At 38.4% G+C, this 14866-nt stretch overlaps 2 protein-coding genes across 3 annotated transcripts in view; both read left to right on the top strand.

The window, feature by feature from the left end:
- The first annotated feature begins 126 nt into the window (after positions 1–126).
- Positions 127–3545, top strand: trmt12 (tRNA methyltransferase 12 homolog). Of its 2 annotated transcripts, none has more exons than XM_017039372.2 (8): positions 127–196; positions 414–480; positions 573–741; positions 1030–1228; positions 1632–1779; positions 1864–1973; positions 2364–2521; positions 2655–3545. In XM_017039372.2, exons 2-8 carry the CDS (start codon positions 428–430, stop codon positions 3102–3104), a joined length of 1287 nt encoding a protein of 428 aa, XP_016894861.1. In that variant the 5' UTR covers positions 127–196; positions 414–427; the 3' UTR covers positions 3105–3545. The 2 variants fall into 2 exon arrangements, with proteins under 2 accessions (XP_016894861.1, XP_016894860.1); XM_017039371.2 differs by having other exon boundaries at positions 127–201.
- A 481-nt stretch (positions 3546–4026) lies between these two features.
- The window catches only part of sytl4 (synaptotagmin-like 4), a 12646-nt gene continuing 1806 nt past the window's right edge, over positions 4027–14866 (top strand). The window contains exons 1-13 of the mRNA XM_025062935.1: positions 4027–4162; positions 7306–7502; positions 7977–8192; positions 9711–9820; positions 10049–10151; positions 10263–10409; positions 11328–11445; positions 11538–11625; positions 12002–12096; positions 13153–13245; positions 13770–13948; positions 14390–14492; positions 14821–14866. The exon at positions 14821–14866 is cut by the window's right edge and continues 113 nt beyond it. Of these exons, the coding sequence (XP_024918703.1) occupies positions 7384–7502; positions 7977–8192; positions 9711–9820; positions 10049–10151; positions 10263–10409; positions 11328–11445; positions 11538–11625; positions 12002–12096; positions 13153–13245; positions 13770–13948; positions 14390–14492; positions 14821–14866 (1417 nt within the window). The 5' untranslated portion in view covers positions 4027–4162; positions 7306–7383. The remainder of the gene's footprint in view (positions 4163–7305; positions 7503–7976; positions 8193–9710; positions 9821–10048; positions 10152–10262; positions 10410–11327; positions 11446–11537; positions 11626–12001; positions 12097–13152; positions 13246–13769; positions 13949–14389; positions 14493–14820) is intronic.

The following is a 14866-nucleotide window of genomic DNA, read 5'->3' as shown; positions in this document are numbered from 1 at the left end:
AAACATTATTAGGCCCGTAAATTATCTAAATATATACATATGTGTTGCGTACTTATCATTGTATTATTGTTTGAAGGTGGTTTTGTTTTTGATGAAGGAAATGAGCGGACGGCGTTTTCTCGGGGACACTATTCGTCGACGCACAGCCCCCTTTGCAACAATTGGTCCATGGGTTTACTTGTTTTCAGGCAATAAGGTTTGTTATGTTTATTTTCTTCCTTTATTCGCCTACCTAATTTACGCACTCTCACCAATTCAGACATTTTCCGTACGTCGTAAATACTATAGCCATTACTACAACATCTATTTAATCTAATCCAGTGCTAGTACAAATGGAACTGTACGATTTCGTGTTTTTCTGTGGTATTTGTGTATCAGTTATCCTGGGGTTTACGTGTTCAATTTCTGTTTAGCTTCGTCTTTGTAAATGGACAGTATTCCCTGTGTCCGTGTCTCTCAGTGTCACGCTCAGTACTTCAGGTAATATCGCATTTATTCACCTAATAAAAAAAAACATCATGGTGAAAGTAAAGCCATACACTGTGAGAGTAACGGCGTCGTGTGATTTACAGGAAGTTTCTGGAGTCCAACGGAGTTCTCGACCTAAGTGTGCGTCTCCAGAGAGACTCGGATGAGACAGTACTACTGCCTGTCGCATCATCCTGTCTCTCACAGCTTGACCTTCTGTCCCTGAGAGACTTAGTGTCTTCAGACAGCGTCTTTGAGATAGTCTGGATACAGGTGAAGTCAAGTTTTTTTGTTTTTAATAATAAATTAATAATCAGTCAGTAATTTTGTTCCAATTTAAACTGATTGGGATTTTGGTAAGAAAGTTAAATTCATCATTAGATGTGGGTGAAATAGCTACGCCCTAACTATTTATTTTGTTAGGTTTCTGTTTGTTGTTGTTATTTTCCAATATGCGCAAATATACATTTATATTTCATATATATCTTGCATTGTGTGATTATTTGTGCGACATATTGGCACGGAAATCTGATTTTGATTTCTTTTTTCCTTTTGTCATAGTCTGGTCTGCAGTCGAAGAAAGAGAAGTCAAAGACAAGATGCAGAAAACTTGAGACTGTCCTGCAGCAGTTGTTGGAGTCCCGTGGTGAAAGATGGACTGACGAGCTGAGGAAAGATCTTCCTCGCGGTTTCCAGAGACACGGAGACCTGGTTCTTCTGGGAGATGCCAGTTTTTCTCTGGCACTGTGGGAGAAACTGGGTAAGTCGTTAACAATTTTAAACTATCAATATTCGACTTTTATACATCTATATATTTTTTTCTTTCTCAAACTTTCCTCTGTCTGTTTGAATAATTAAATCTTTCATATCTGAGTATTTTATATTGTTGAGCATAAACCCTTAACAGTAAAAAAAAAAAAATCAACATTCAACTAAAAGAACATTGAGAAATGGTTTTCATTTTAACTTATTCTATAGAAAAACAAGAGCAACAAAAAACAAAATGTAATTGGGACTTAAAATGAAAAGTGTTTACATTTGACCTGGTCTGTAAACCATATTCTTATTCAATTTTTTTCCTGTGGGCCACACCAAACGGCTCGGTGGACCGCATTTGGCCCCCGGGCCTTGAGTTTGTCACTTATGGTGTATGTTATCTACAGGAGAAGATCTGTGGAGCTCTGTGGCAATGGGTCTGGGAGCAAAGCGTTTGGCAAAAATGAGCCGGGTGTCAACGGACGGATTTCGTTCTCCTATGGTGAAAATGTTGGGAGATGACAGCTGGGTCAGACATGTGGATAATGGAATCAGGTCAGTTCAGTGATTATTCTTCGCAATTTTCTGATTTTGAACTAATCTTGGACTTATTCCTGTTTTCTTTATCTCGTGTTTTAGCTACGAGTTTGACGTCACTAAATGCATGTTTTCAGCTGGAAACATCTCAGAGAAGCTGCGTGTAGCTGCGTTGAACTGCACTGGAGAAACCGTGGTGGATTTATACGCAGGTAGGAACTTGATAACTCTAGTGCAGTTCTTCTCAAATAGTGGGGCAGGCACCCCTGGGGAGGCGTGGTGAGATGATAACAAGCCTCCAGTCACTAGGTGGCAGCAACTCCTACAGTAGTTTGTATAAAAATATACGTGTCAGGTTCTCAATACTATTTCAATTCGTGGGGGTGTGGGTCGGAGGGGCGCGTGATAACATTTCTGTCCCCAAGGGGGAGCATGAGAGAAAACAATTGAGCACCACTGCTCTAGTGGAATATTTACAAAATAAGACATAAAAACAGTAGAAGGTATGGAGATTACTCAGCCTAAACAAAATAACCTCCATCCTTAATGTAATGTGTTTTCTTCTCTCTTCTAAAACACCAACATCCTGACCTTATAACCAGGTATTGGATACTTCACTCTTCCATACCTGGTCCATGCAGGAGCTGCTCATGTTCACGCCTGTGAGTGGAATCCAGCTGCTATAGAGGCTCTACAGAAGAACCTGGAGACCAACCGGGTGTCCGATCGCTGCACCATCTACCCTGGAGACAACCGACAGGTAACATTACAGCAACTTACAGTACAGTGTTTTATTTTTATCTCATTAAGTGATGTGATCTACTCACACAAAAGAAATTTTAAAAAAGGACACAAGTTAACCCATCCTGTCACTTACGTTTTTCCCTTCACAGCTGCAGCTGAGTGACATTGCAGACCGCGTTAACCTAGGGTTGATTCCCAGCTCCGAGGACGGTTGGCCGGTGGCCTGTCGTCTGCTGAAGAAGAAAAGCGGTGGAGTTTTACACATTCATCAAAATATTTCCTTGCCTTCAACCAACGCTCAAGCTGCGGATGATATCGCAGAATTCTGCAGTGAACCCTCACAGAGGTTTTGTGGGAAAAAAGCAGACAGACAGGCTTGGAGACTCTGGGCAGAGGACACAGCAAGACGCATCGCTGTGATTTTAAAGGAGATTAACGGTGCATCATGGCAAACAAACATCCGGCACATAGAAAACGTAAAGTCATACGCTCCTCACATTCACCATGTTGTTCTGGACCTGGAGTGTAGACCAGAACACAGACACACTGCAGAGGGTTTTCAGTCCGTAGACTGTAAAACTGTGGATACAAATTTATGACACGACTGTTTTTTGACTGTATACACATTTCTGCTATATTATTTTAATAACAATATAAAACGTATGCTACTTTTTTACACAAATGTATTCGCTACTCATACAGAACAAAGGCCAAAAAGCACTGTGTTTTAACAGAGCAAAATATGTCAAATGTAATAAATAAAAAATGTAAAAACACCTTTCATACCCTGTTTTTCTCCACTACCAACCATGTCATGTGTATATGTAAATATATAAATCATGGGACTTGCTCTTCTGATTCAGTTGCAGTAACAGAACCATATAAGGAAACGTTTTACGGTTGAGAAGTTCGTGTACATCTGAAGAGGCTTTAAAGAGACTCACGTGGATTAACATTCTTTGTTTTTATTCTCCTCACATGTGAATCTGTTTTTTTTCTTTTCCAAAATACACATGTAGTATGTAAAAATAAATGTATGTCTATTTCATTTACTCCAGAGAGAGAGAAAGTGATTTGGAATATCGGCTGGTTGACTGTACTTTTTAATAACCAGCTGGTTTTAATTGTTCATGATACCATATGAACAATTAAAATATTACACATATACAGTACTATAATAATTACATCACATTGTGCCATACACGTACGTACAATTAATCTGTATCCCAACATATAATATATATGAAGTACATGTTTTTAAATCAGTAAATATATATTTTCCGTTTTTCATGTACTGTAGATACTTTAGCCTGGTCAATTAAACATTAGCTTCCGCCATAAAAACAAAACTGCGGACACCCCGCTCTACACTAACTTGTGTCTCAACGTGAATGGCGACATGAGGAAAACAGCAAAGTAGAAACACCTGTCATGGGAAATGCATCCCGACTTACTTTTTCTCTTTTCTACTTCTGCTCCGCCTCTCTTTCTCCTCCTTCTACCCTTTTCCTCCTCTCTCCCATGCTATTTCTGCAAACTTTCCCCATCTTCCGGTTTGTGTGCAGCGTTCACTGTCACGGTCCCAGTCTTGGAAAAAGTTGAGACAGAAAAAGGAAATGGTAAGGAAAACCGAGAAGATGCACAACCAATAGACAAGGTGAGTTTTCCTGGTAACTTAAAAATGTAATTATTCTTACTCGATTGAATTATTATGCATGAATTGTGTGGGTTTCTTTCGGAATACCTTTCTGTCTACAATGACGTGTTCGCACTAGTCCAGTATGTTAGTTGAGTACACAGGAAAAGACAGGGTAACGACATGCGCCGATAAAGAAAAATTAGTTAACACACAGACAACATCGCGAACACTTTAGCTAGTTTTTTTAAATTTTTATTATTATAATTATTATTATTTGACAGTTTTACCTCTTGTGTAATATTGCTGTTCCGCTGCACTAACGTGTCCGTGTCATAACAGTCTGTCAGTCTGTTGAAAACAGCAGGTGTTCGTGTTTGACTGTTTGAAGTGAACGCATCTCTCCAGGGCTCCATTTTCTTAAAATATTTGCTGTTATTTAACATTTACGAGGCGCAAATTTGAGAAACGTCCACCGTTAATAAAGTTGCCAATTCCATTATTGCTTGGACAAAATGACATTTAACATAGTTTCACTTATAAACCTTACTTACTTATAAAATCCCTCTTTCTTAAAATGAAACAGAATATAATTAAATATCTTATTATCACTACAAAGCAGTGGAGTGCAATTAAATGAGGATAACAGCGGAGTAACGTAATTGATTTGTAACCTGGAACTTATTGTCACTGCTGTACAAGTGGACATTTCTTCTCGCGTATTACTGAATATAAAGGACGACTAGTCAGTGTTTACAGATGTCCCATTCATGATGCTTTTTACATTTTCACTAGGAGACCTTTCTGGACTGCAGGCAGGGCAGTCAGTATCACACACTGTAGTTATCCACATTCCCAGTTCCTAAAAGAACAGTATCTGGCTGTTGTTCGATGACCCTCATGTTTTCGGAGGTTTAGTGAGTAGGCAAATTAATTTTGATAGTGAAAACACTTAAAGTCTTAGCTTTTTTCCCTTTTTTTTTACTTTTGCGATGAAGTGAAATACATGTTTAAATTAAATTTGGATTAATATAATTTTAGTATTGCTATATTCTTTTTTTTTAAAGCGATTGTGTCAGAAAATCTGCCTTAAAATATAAATAAATGCAGTTCAAGTTTATCTGACGCCTACTGTTCTTACTGCTGTCTGCTTCACTTGTTCAGCTCAGTGGTTTTGAACAATCATAAACTGTCATTTACGTGTTATTTTTAAAAGCCTGTTCAGAAGTATTTTCTTAAAATTCGTGCTGGGGATAAATAGCCAATAGACATTTGAACAATGAGGAAAAAGGTTACCCTACTCTGCAAACATTCAGCTTTCAGTCACGTCTAGTTTTTTGATCCTTCAAAGCTGCAGAAATCGGAAATGAAGCATGAAGCTTCAGCTTGGTATGAGTGACACATGATCAATTTTAATACTGACATTACACAAACGTTTAAGCTGCTGGTCTCCACCCTCACAGTCTGTGTCCTTAGAGGGTGGGAACCATGGCCATGTTGTTTTTGTGTGTGCCAGTTTAAACCTTTTACCCTGTCACTGCAGTATCGCTTGACTCCTGTCCTGCTCCCAGGATCAGTTTGTTTTTCCTTTTCTTTTTTTAGCCGAACAGTTCAGTCTAAATATTCTCTTACTGGGGAAAGAGGAGTCCACTTTTGTGTAGTCACTGCACAAGACATTCAAGGAATAAATTCAACCATTTCCAGTACTCTCTGTAGACAGACGAAATAATTGCTGCGTAATGTACATGATGTTTTCTTTTGGAAACAACGTTAAAAAATACAAATGCGTTTTAATACAGAACACTTTGAGCTAAAAATGACTTAAAGCAACACATTTTGAGTACAAAAGCGTTTTAATGCAGAACACTTTTTGCTAAAAATGACTTTAGAGTGTTGAAAATGGACCATAATAATATACTATTCTGTCTATTCTGTCTAAATTACCCTGATATATTCTGCCGCTTTTTACTGTGAATGCTTTAAAACATGACTTTTTATTGTTAAAAATGACCACAAAAATATGTGCACAAGTATACATTCTTTATTCAAGTCTTCGAAACCACTCTGCTAGCAATGTCATGTACAGTAAAGTGCAGCGTTAATTAAATTGAGAGTAAATACAAAATGTGTTTTTGAGTGAGTGAAAGTTTTGTTCCAATAAATAATTCTGTTAAAAAAAAAAAACTGCGCTCAGTTGAACTCTCTTTAGTTCAACAACTTTCAAAACAAAATGGTTGTTGACTGAGATGAGGTATTCAATGGAAATGGGTTCCCGTGCCTCAAACCTTTATCCAACTTATCTTCGCAGTGACATTAAGAGATAAGAACAATTGCATGACTCCCCTTTTTTGTTAATTACAAACTAAAGTCTCAGTCGATCATGCTGCAAACTGCCAGTTCCGATCGCTGGCCGAACAATCGATTCATCTTTAGTTATCGATGCATCCCCTCGTCCTTTTTTTGGTCACGTTAGATTATGTTTAAAGTTTATTGTGTTCAAATATAAATCAAACTATATCCGGAGACCTATCATTTTAACATGCAAGAGCACTTTTGTAATCATTACCACGGTTACACAACGGCTCTTAAGGCTGGGAAGTTGCAAGGTGTTTACTAGGAAGTTGGCCAATTAGTCTCTTTGCCGGAGCAGGGGTAGCACAATTCAGAACTAAACACAAACACGAGTTTTTATTCAAAGATGTCTAGAATACATTACTCCAAGTTGGAAAAAACAATAAGTGAGGTTAAATGGTGGATTTGAGATGGAAGGAGCAGCACAAGGAGCCACTTCTTGTGAAGACCAGTTACGTTTCTGGGCTGAATTTTCCTCTCTCTCCCTCTCTGTTTATTTTTTTTTTAAATTTTGGTACATTGTTGTATGAGTAGATAGACACTGTACTGTATGTGCTGGAGGTTGTTGTGATGCTTAGAAAGACCAGCAAAACCTTTGAACCTTAAGTTGAGGAGCTGTGTCTTTAGCCATGATTCCTTTGTAAATATGTTCAAAATTCAACTCGGGCCTGCATTGTTTTCGGTTGGGTTTAAAAAAAAGATCAGGTTCCTGCAACATCGGTTTCAACCTCTGTTGTCTCTTGAAATGGCAGGATGTGTCTTTGATGCAGTAACAATCGTTCGTCACTCATCTGCTGATACTTGTCGTTCAGGAAACCTCCTCAATGCCACAACTGCTCCGACATTCCTTTACCCTTGTGCCAAGAGGTCATCGCCGTTGAAGCCACAAAATGCCCGAGGCTGCTGACATCATCAACCTGACATTCCTATCTGAGTCGGAGCGGGAGCTGATCCTCGAGGTTCTGCAGCGAGATGAAGAGCTTAGGCAGGCTGAGGAGCAGCGCATCAGGTCAGCAAACTGCACAGAATCCATTTCTTTTTTTTTAAGAATATACTAATTGATATTAGATCATTGAAAGAACTAATCTGACTAATCTAATCTGTAAACGAAAGTGTGAAGTTAAACAACGTCAGAAAGAAAAAATCACGGTCTAAGGAATGGTTTTAGTTCAGGATAAAAAAAAAATAATTTTGTTTATTTTGAACTAAAATGAGGTAAGAATGTAAAGAAAATCAGAACTTTTTAAATTAAAAACTCTTAAAATTCTCCTAGAATCTTACATAGAAAGGTAAACTATTGGGTTCAAGCCTCAATTTTTGGAATTTTTTTTTTTTTTATTCTTTATTATTGAAGTTTTAAATCAGAAAGTATGATCTTTTTTTTTTTCAAGTCACAGACATTTAATAAAACTGTGGTGATGCTTGTACTCAGATTAAATTAAAAATTAAAAATTTGTATGTTTCCATGTTTCGATCCAAACAGGAAGTTAAAGACGGAGCTCCAAGAAGTAAAGAGAAAAGGAGCCAAACGTGGCAGCGTGAGGTACAGTCAGAGAATCTGTGCCCGATGTCTGCAGCCTGTCGGTGCTTTCGCGCTCTCCCTCGACCAGTGTCAGCTCTGTAACCACGAGGTGTGTCGTAGCTGCAGGATCGTGCTCTCCGATGGATCTTGGCTGTGCTGCGTCTGTGCCAAAGAGTCGTAAGAATCCAGTTTTTTTTTTTTACGCTGTCTTCGTGCTTTAGTTTACCCTGAGCAAACACTCATTCACATTCTGCTTTCTTAGGAGCCCAAACACTGAACACTTTTTTGGACCAGATACAGTATCTGTTTCTGTCTCAGTTTAGTCTCTCATCACGCTGAATAATATTCGTCTGACTTGTTGTAGGGATGCAGGATGTTATCATTTGCCAGAAATTGACAATGTGTTAATTTAATTATCTGATCATTTAATTAATTCCAATTGATCAACCACTAATGCTAAAACATGAGCTAAAACGATAGTTTTTCCAACCAAAGATCTCACTTTTGTAAAGCTCTAATGAGCAGTTGAATTTTAATTTGTTTGTTTCTACATTTGCTCTTTATACCTTGGCGTGGTCACTGGTTTGGGGGGTGGAGGGGGGGTTAGGGAGGACGGTAAGCAATCTACCCGGCAGGTGCATAGCGAAATAGCTATAGGTTTGCTTAGGGTGGTTTAGTCGTTAGACAAACACTACATAAGACCATGAATAATAAATCATCCCACTCATTTTTGCTGAGGGCCACATCAGCAACACACTTCCCCTTGAAGGGCCGGTTGTAACTGGAAGACTGTGTAGATCAGGCGTCCCCAACCCCTGGTCCACGGACCAGTACCAGTCCATAGGTCATTTGGTACTGGGCCGCAGTGGGACTCAATAAAAAACATACTTTCTTAAAATAATAGGACATACAGACTCTGATACTAACAGTATAGAGTCTAAAAGATGTTTTATTTTGAAAAATTTAATGATTATTATTTGATTGATTATTAAAAAAACGTTTACTTTCTTAGGTTAAAGAAACTCTGCTGCATGGACTTTTTAAGCCCGGGCCTCGAGTTTGAAACGTATGCTTTAAACTGTTATTGTTATAGACAGACTGTGATTAATCAAATTGAATCGTTTTGATAACCTTTATTTCACTAAATAGAGTGTAAACACGGCAGTAATGAGTTCGAAAGCAGACTAAAGTTAACTGGTAAGTAATGTGAGATCTTTTTAATGACCAAACAAACCCAAACGTATTATCTGTTTAGCTAAAACGGCAGCCTGCAGGCAGACAGACTTTCCCGAAAAACGGTTAAAAGCCTCGTTCCACATAACAAGGAAATCTGCAAACAGCTTTCTGAACTAAAAAGCCTTTATCCGAGGAAGGAAGGATAACCAGATAATGTTGGAATGTCTCAATGCGGCGCTCTAACTTCCTGACTGCCTCCACCCATATTCAAAAAAAGGAAATAATAATCCGAAACAGAAGATTCCAGTGACAACCACAGTTGCACTGTTGCCTTCTCGTGCTTGTTATTTTCTCAACTCTTAAAGATCAGGTGAAATCATTGGTCTATCTGGTCCTGGCATCTTCAGAGTAAAATCCAAATTTTTTCATGTTGATCATTTATCCACTGAAGTCATCATTTATAAATGTTGATCATTTATCCACTGAAGTCATCATGCTCCAAATGTTGTTTGATTGTAGGGACCTGAAGAAAATGACAGGTGACTGGTTTTTAGATCAGAAGGTGAATCGTTTCTCAACCACACCTGGACACGACCTGGTGAAGGTTTCACTGAAGAAGGAAGAACCAGGTGAGAAGAGGAAAAGAGGGGCGTCGGACGAATAGAATCGCTGTTTAAAATATATTTAAGTTATTATTTAATCAATAAGCAGAGAACCGATAAAGAAAATTCATTGTTTTTTTAAAATAAATAATAAAATAATTCCTGATCCTCTTAATATCTCTGAATGTGACATTTTGTTAGCCAAAATAAAATAATGATAACATTTTACATACGACTTTATTTTGCACAATGCAGAGAATAAACATGGGACTACAGAAGAAGTCCATGAACTCGATCACCCTGCTCCGTCCGTCCCTCAGCCCAGACTGAAGAACCGTGAGATCCAGGACCAAACGGAGTTTGTACTTTACTTTACTAGTGTCATAATTTAGAAACACAATTGTATAAAACAAAAACAAAACAAAAAAAAAACATTCCTTTTTAATCATATCATTTTTGTTTTCCTCAGTATTTCCTCTGAAATCGGAGGATCCATTGTCTTAAGCGAGTCGTTTGGATCAAAATCCCGTAGCGACACAGAATCTGCAGAGAGAGCCAGTCTGAGCAGCAGCAAGGCTACCACCGAGTCTGGACGAGTGACACCGGAAGAAATCAGGTACGAGAGCCTTGAGCTGTTGAGAAAACACTTGAGAGGTCTTAAAAGCTGCTCGGTTCTTCAGTGGTTGCTCAGAATTGATCTTCAACTTCTACCGCTTTTCAGTAAATATGTCTAAAAATGTCTTTGTACTGTATGTAAATAGGTTCGATAAGCCACTGCACACTCACTTTAAAAGCATGAATAAATGTGACGGGAAGAAGTAAACCAGGACATATATGTATAAATACATTGGTATATTAAATAAAGTTAAGAAATATTTTAGCCATACATGACCAGTGGTGGAAAAAGTACCAAAATCGTGCAGTTAAACCAAAACTATCTTTACTTAAGTACTTAGTATCTTGCCTAAATTCTAATAAAAAAATATATCAAAAATAATATTGAAAAAAATAAAAAATATATTTCAAATGTATTTTGAGTAAAAGTTACTTAGATACTTTGAAGACTAGATGCTTGTACTGCATATTCAAGCCACCAAATAAATACATTATTTTAATTTATTTAAGTTAATTATATTTTTACTCAGTAACGGGTACTTTACCTGTGTAGCAAAGTAAAATACCCGAGTCAAAATGTACTTAAGTAAAAGTAAAATGACCTATTCCCGAAACTAGTTGAAATTACTCACAAAAACTACTCGATTGCAGTAACTTGAGTAAATGTAATCTGTTACTTTCCACCACTGTAGATGGCTACACTTGGCAGAGTGTGGTACCGTTATAGGGAAACTAACATAACCACTGAAATAAATTGAAACTGACAACCGCACGTCTGAGACTAAATACTAGGTGAAGATGGGACAGAAATGCTAATCATTTGCCTTGTTTCCAAATTTAATTCATCTTACAAACATTCCCGTTTGACTCTGACATGCCTTTATTTTACATCGATTTTCCAATTGTCATCATCCTGAAGGAAAGGACACTCTGTCCAGTCCAGTTCTGCAGGATCCAGCTCGGGATCCAGTTCTACAGGGTCAAGTTCTTTCAGTCGGACTGCTTCACTGGACAGTGCCCCCTCGGTTTCAACTACTGTAACTACCTCTTACACACAAACGTGGTTGTGTTAGCATTATTCATTTATTACCGTCTTAGACGCTGTCTGTTGTTTCTGTTGTCTTCACAGGTTCAAGTAACAGCAGCAGATCCAGCTGCAGAGCTGGATGTTGACAAGCTCTTTAAAAAGAGTGTGAGAAGAGTCCAGAAAAAGCCTGGTGAGTCTCTCATGCTAAGGCTCCCCAACCACTGGGTCACGGACCCGTACTGGGCCATGGACTGGACATGGACTGCAATGCACAGAAAAAAATTAAATATTATTTCGTTAGATTTTCTTTTATTCTTTTTACCTTAATTCCTGGACAATAAACCGCTACTTTTTTCACGACCTTTGAACCCTGCGGCTCAAACAATGATGCAGCTAATTTATGGATTTTTCTGGGCTAACCAAGTTCATACCGCTAGCGACGTATGACTTTTGTGGTAGGCTGCTGTGTGTTATACCAGTAGCGTATGTCTGTCTGTGAATGGCTATGTGTGTGTTGTATGTACAATTTTTTTTTTTTTTTTAATGTTAATCTTGTTTTCATTCAGACTGTGTTTCTACTGTGGACCTGAGAGATGGATGTGATTCCTCTGAGACGACCATGGGAAACAGGAGTCGCTCGGTGCCGGTGCTGGACGTTAAGGTGAGACGTTGAAAACCAGACCAAAAACATATGTTAGAAGTTCTTTCGACTTTTTTGGTATATTATGTATGTGTATATATGTATGTATGTATGTATATATATGTATGTATGTGTATATATGTATGTGTATATATGTATGTATGTATATATGTATGTATGCATATATGTATATATATATGAATATATATGTGTATGTATGCATATATGTATATATATATGAATATATGTGTATATATATACATATATTTTTTTATATGTATATATAACCTAAATTATTGGTGTAATACTATAGTATAATAACAATACCTAAATTATGGTGTAATACTATAGTATAATAACAATTTAGGTATAGAAAAAAGGATTTGTCGACACGTCATCTTGAGTGGCCCAAATCAACATGCTGAAAAGGTTGAAAAGCCGTGCAATTTCTTGTGCGAATGTGCCAACACACTCGAGACCTCTGAGTGGCTCACGCTTTGCCCCTAACTTTGCCCTCAACTTAACCAATAGTCTCTGTCATCTGGAAGACAGCCTGACACCTGTGACCTCTTATCCAAGAGGTCAGCGTGGACATTGCACAGGATTACCAGTACCTGGGTGTCCACGTTAACATGGTAACAAGACTGGGCTAAAAGCATATACGTAAGGGATAGAGTTGTCCGTGTTTCATGATTGACTGAGGTCCTTCAATAACCAAACTCAACAAGCTAATAGTACTCTGTGAGACTGAAAGTGTAGTTCTACTCAACGGAAAAGCAAGGTATGTTTAACCCCGGCGATCGTGTCAGATAAAAGAATGCTGCAAAAGCCAAGAAAAGTCTTTGACAACGTTTCACTTCCACCCCACGATAAGACTGTCAGACACAGGAGCAACTTCAGTAAAAGACTTCTAACAGTAACAATTTCTCTCTCGGCGTCGATAAAATATGAGTGATTTTCATATATTCCCACACATTTCTACTTGTTCTGTATTTTTTATAATTCAGTGGTAGAAGTTTGAAAGGGTGAAATCGGCGTCATTCAAACCCGTTTCTAACGGTTTCTCGTGTTTCACAGGAGGATGAGGAGGAGGAGGAAGACATTGACAGTTTGGTCAGTTTTCATAAAAGGTCCATGGCATCCAGTTCCTACAGTCTGAACAGTTCCAGGGTATGTGTCTCACTGCTTCTACTACTAACCTACTAAGATCCTCAACCGGTGACCTAGTTACCCAGCACTTCCTCTGAGGTTGGGAGATAAATAGATTCTAAGATATAGCAGCAAATATATAAAAACCAAGACCAAGTTTTATGAACCTTTTCACAGTTTGAGGCGTAAACATCTGTACAAGAGGAAAAATGTGGAAAATCTGTAATTTACATTTTTGGCCTAAAACTAATTTGAAAGGATTCATTCTAACAATTAACACAATTAATATTTAATGTTTATTAGAATACAGGATGGTTCTTTGTTTTAGGACAGAAGTTCATGAGACCTTTTTTTTTTTTGTTGTTGCTGATATTGACATGTCATTGTGAGTCTCTCTGTCTTGGTCTCTGTCTTGCTCTCTGTGCCTCTTGATTGTGTGGTCTTTTTTTCTGTGTCTTTTCATTTCTTTGTCCTTGTGGTTTTCTGTCGCTCTCTGCGTCTCACATGTTCTCTCTCTCTCTCTCTCTGTGTGTGTCTGTGCGCAGAGTGGCATGGGCAGCATGATGAGTATCTACAGTGAAGCAGGAGACTTTGACAACGTGGACGTGAGCGGAAACGTCGTCTTCTCTTTGAGCTACAACAAACAAACCCAGAACCTGGACGTCTTCATCAACTTGTGCCAAGACCTCGCATATGCTGAAGCGTCACGGCAGCTGTCCAACCCGTAAATTGAACTGCATTTAAAGTTCTACTTCAGCTGTGATAAATGGCCTTAAAAATAACACAAAATAATATAACATATTTTTTTTCTTGGACAAAATAAGTCAGTCAGGTTAGGGTTGTTGGGGCAAGTAGGGAAATCTCAACTCAGAATTCCGGTCACAGACAAGGCTGGAACAACTGTTCAATGCAGACTTTAAACCGCCTGTTAAACACACACACACACACACACACACACACACGCATAGTCCTAGTGATGTATGTTTTGTTCCGATCAGCGCTGATAAACAGTGTAGGTCTGGTGCAGCTAGAGCATAATCACTTTGTCCCACAGGCTACGACTGCAGGAAATGAGTCACTTTTCTGTAACACAGAAGCAGCTGCAGCGCCAGGGCTGTGATAAAGACTGACCGACCGACTGAGTGTTTTCCTTTTTGTCTTTCAGTTACGTCAAGTGTTACCTTCTACCTGACAAATCGAGACAGAGCAAGAGAAAAACCAGCGTCAAAAGAAACACCATCAACCCCGTGTACAGGGAAACGCTGAAGGTGATTTAACGTTACCACCGCTCAAACGATTCTGTTCACTTTATGACACTCCCTAAATGCTGATCTGCACTCCTCAAATACGGATTTGTTGCTGTGTACTTAATGACACTCCCCAGATGATGATTTACTGCCGTTCACTTTAGGACACTCCCTAAAAGTTTATTCTTCGCTTTTAATCCATTGACACATTATAATTCATTTATTTTTGAGGATCCCATTTTGAAAACATCTGGTTTAGACAAACAGCTGTTGAATATTGACGTCCTGGTTGTAGATACAGTATTCTGTTTTCTAAAATAATCTTTTTCGACTCCTGCTTCTCCTTCAGTATCCCATCAGCCTCTCGCAGCTCTTCACTCGCTCCATATTGATAT

This window comes from Cynoglossus semilaevis, chromosome 15 (assembly GCF_000523025.1).
Source record: "Cynoglossus semilaevis isolate Cse_v1.0 chromosome 15, Cse_v1.0, whole genome shotgun sequence".
Classification (NCBI taxonomy): Eukaryota; Metazoa; Chordata; class Actinopteri; order Pleuronectiformes; family Cynoglossidae; genus Cynoglossus; species Cynoglossus semilaevis.
The sequence above is the reverse complement of the archived record's forward strand: the minus strand, read 5'-3'. Positions and strand labels throughout refer to the sequence as shown.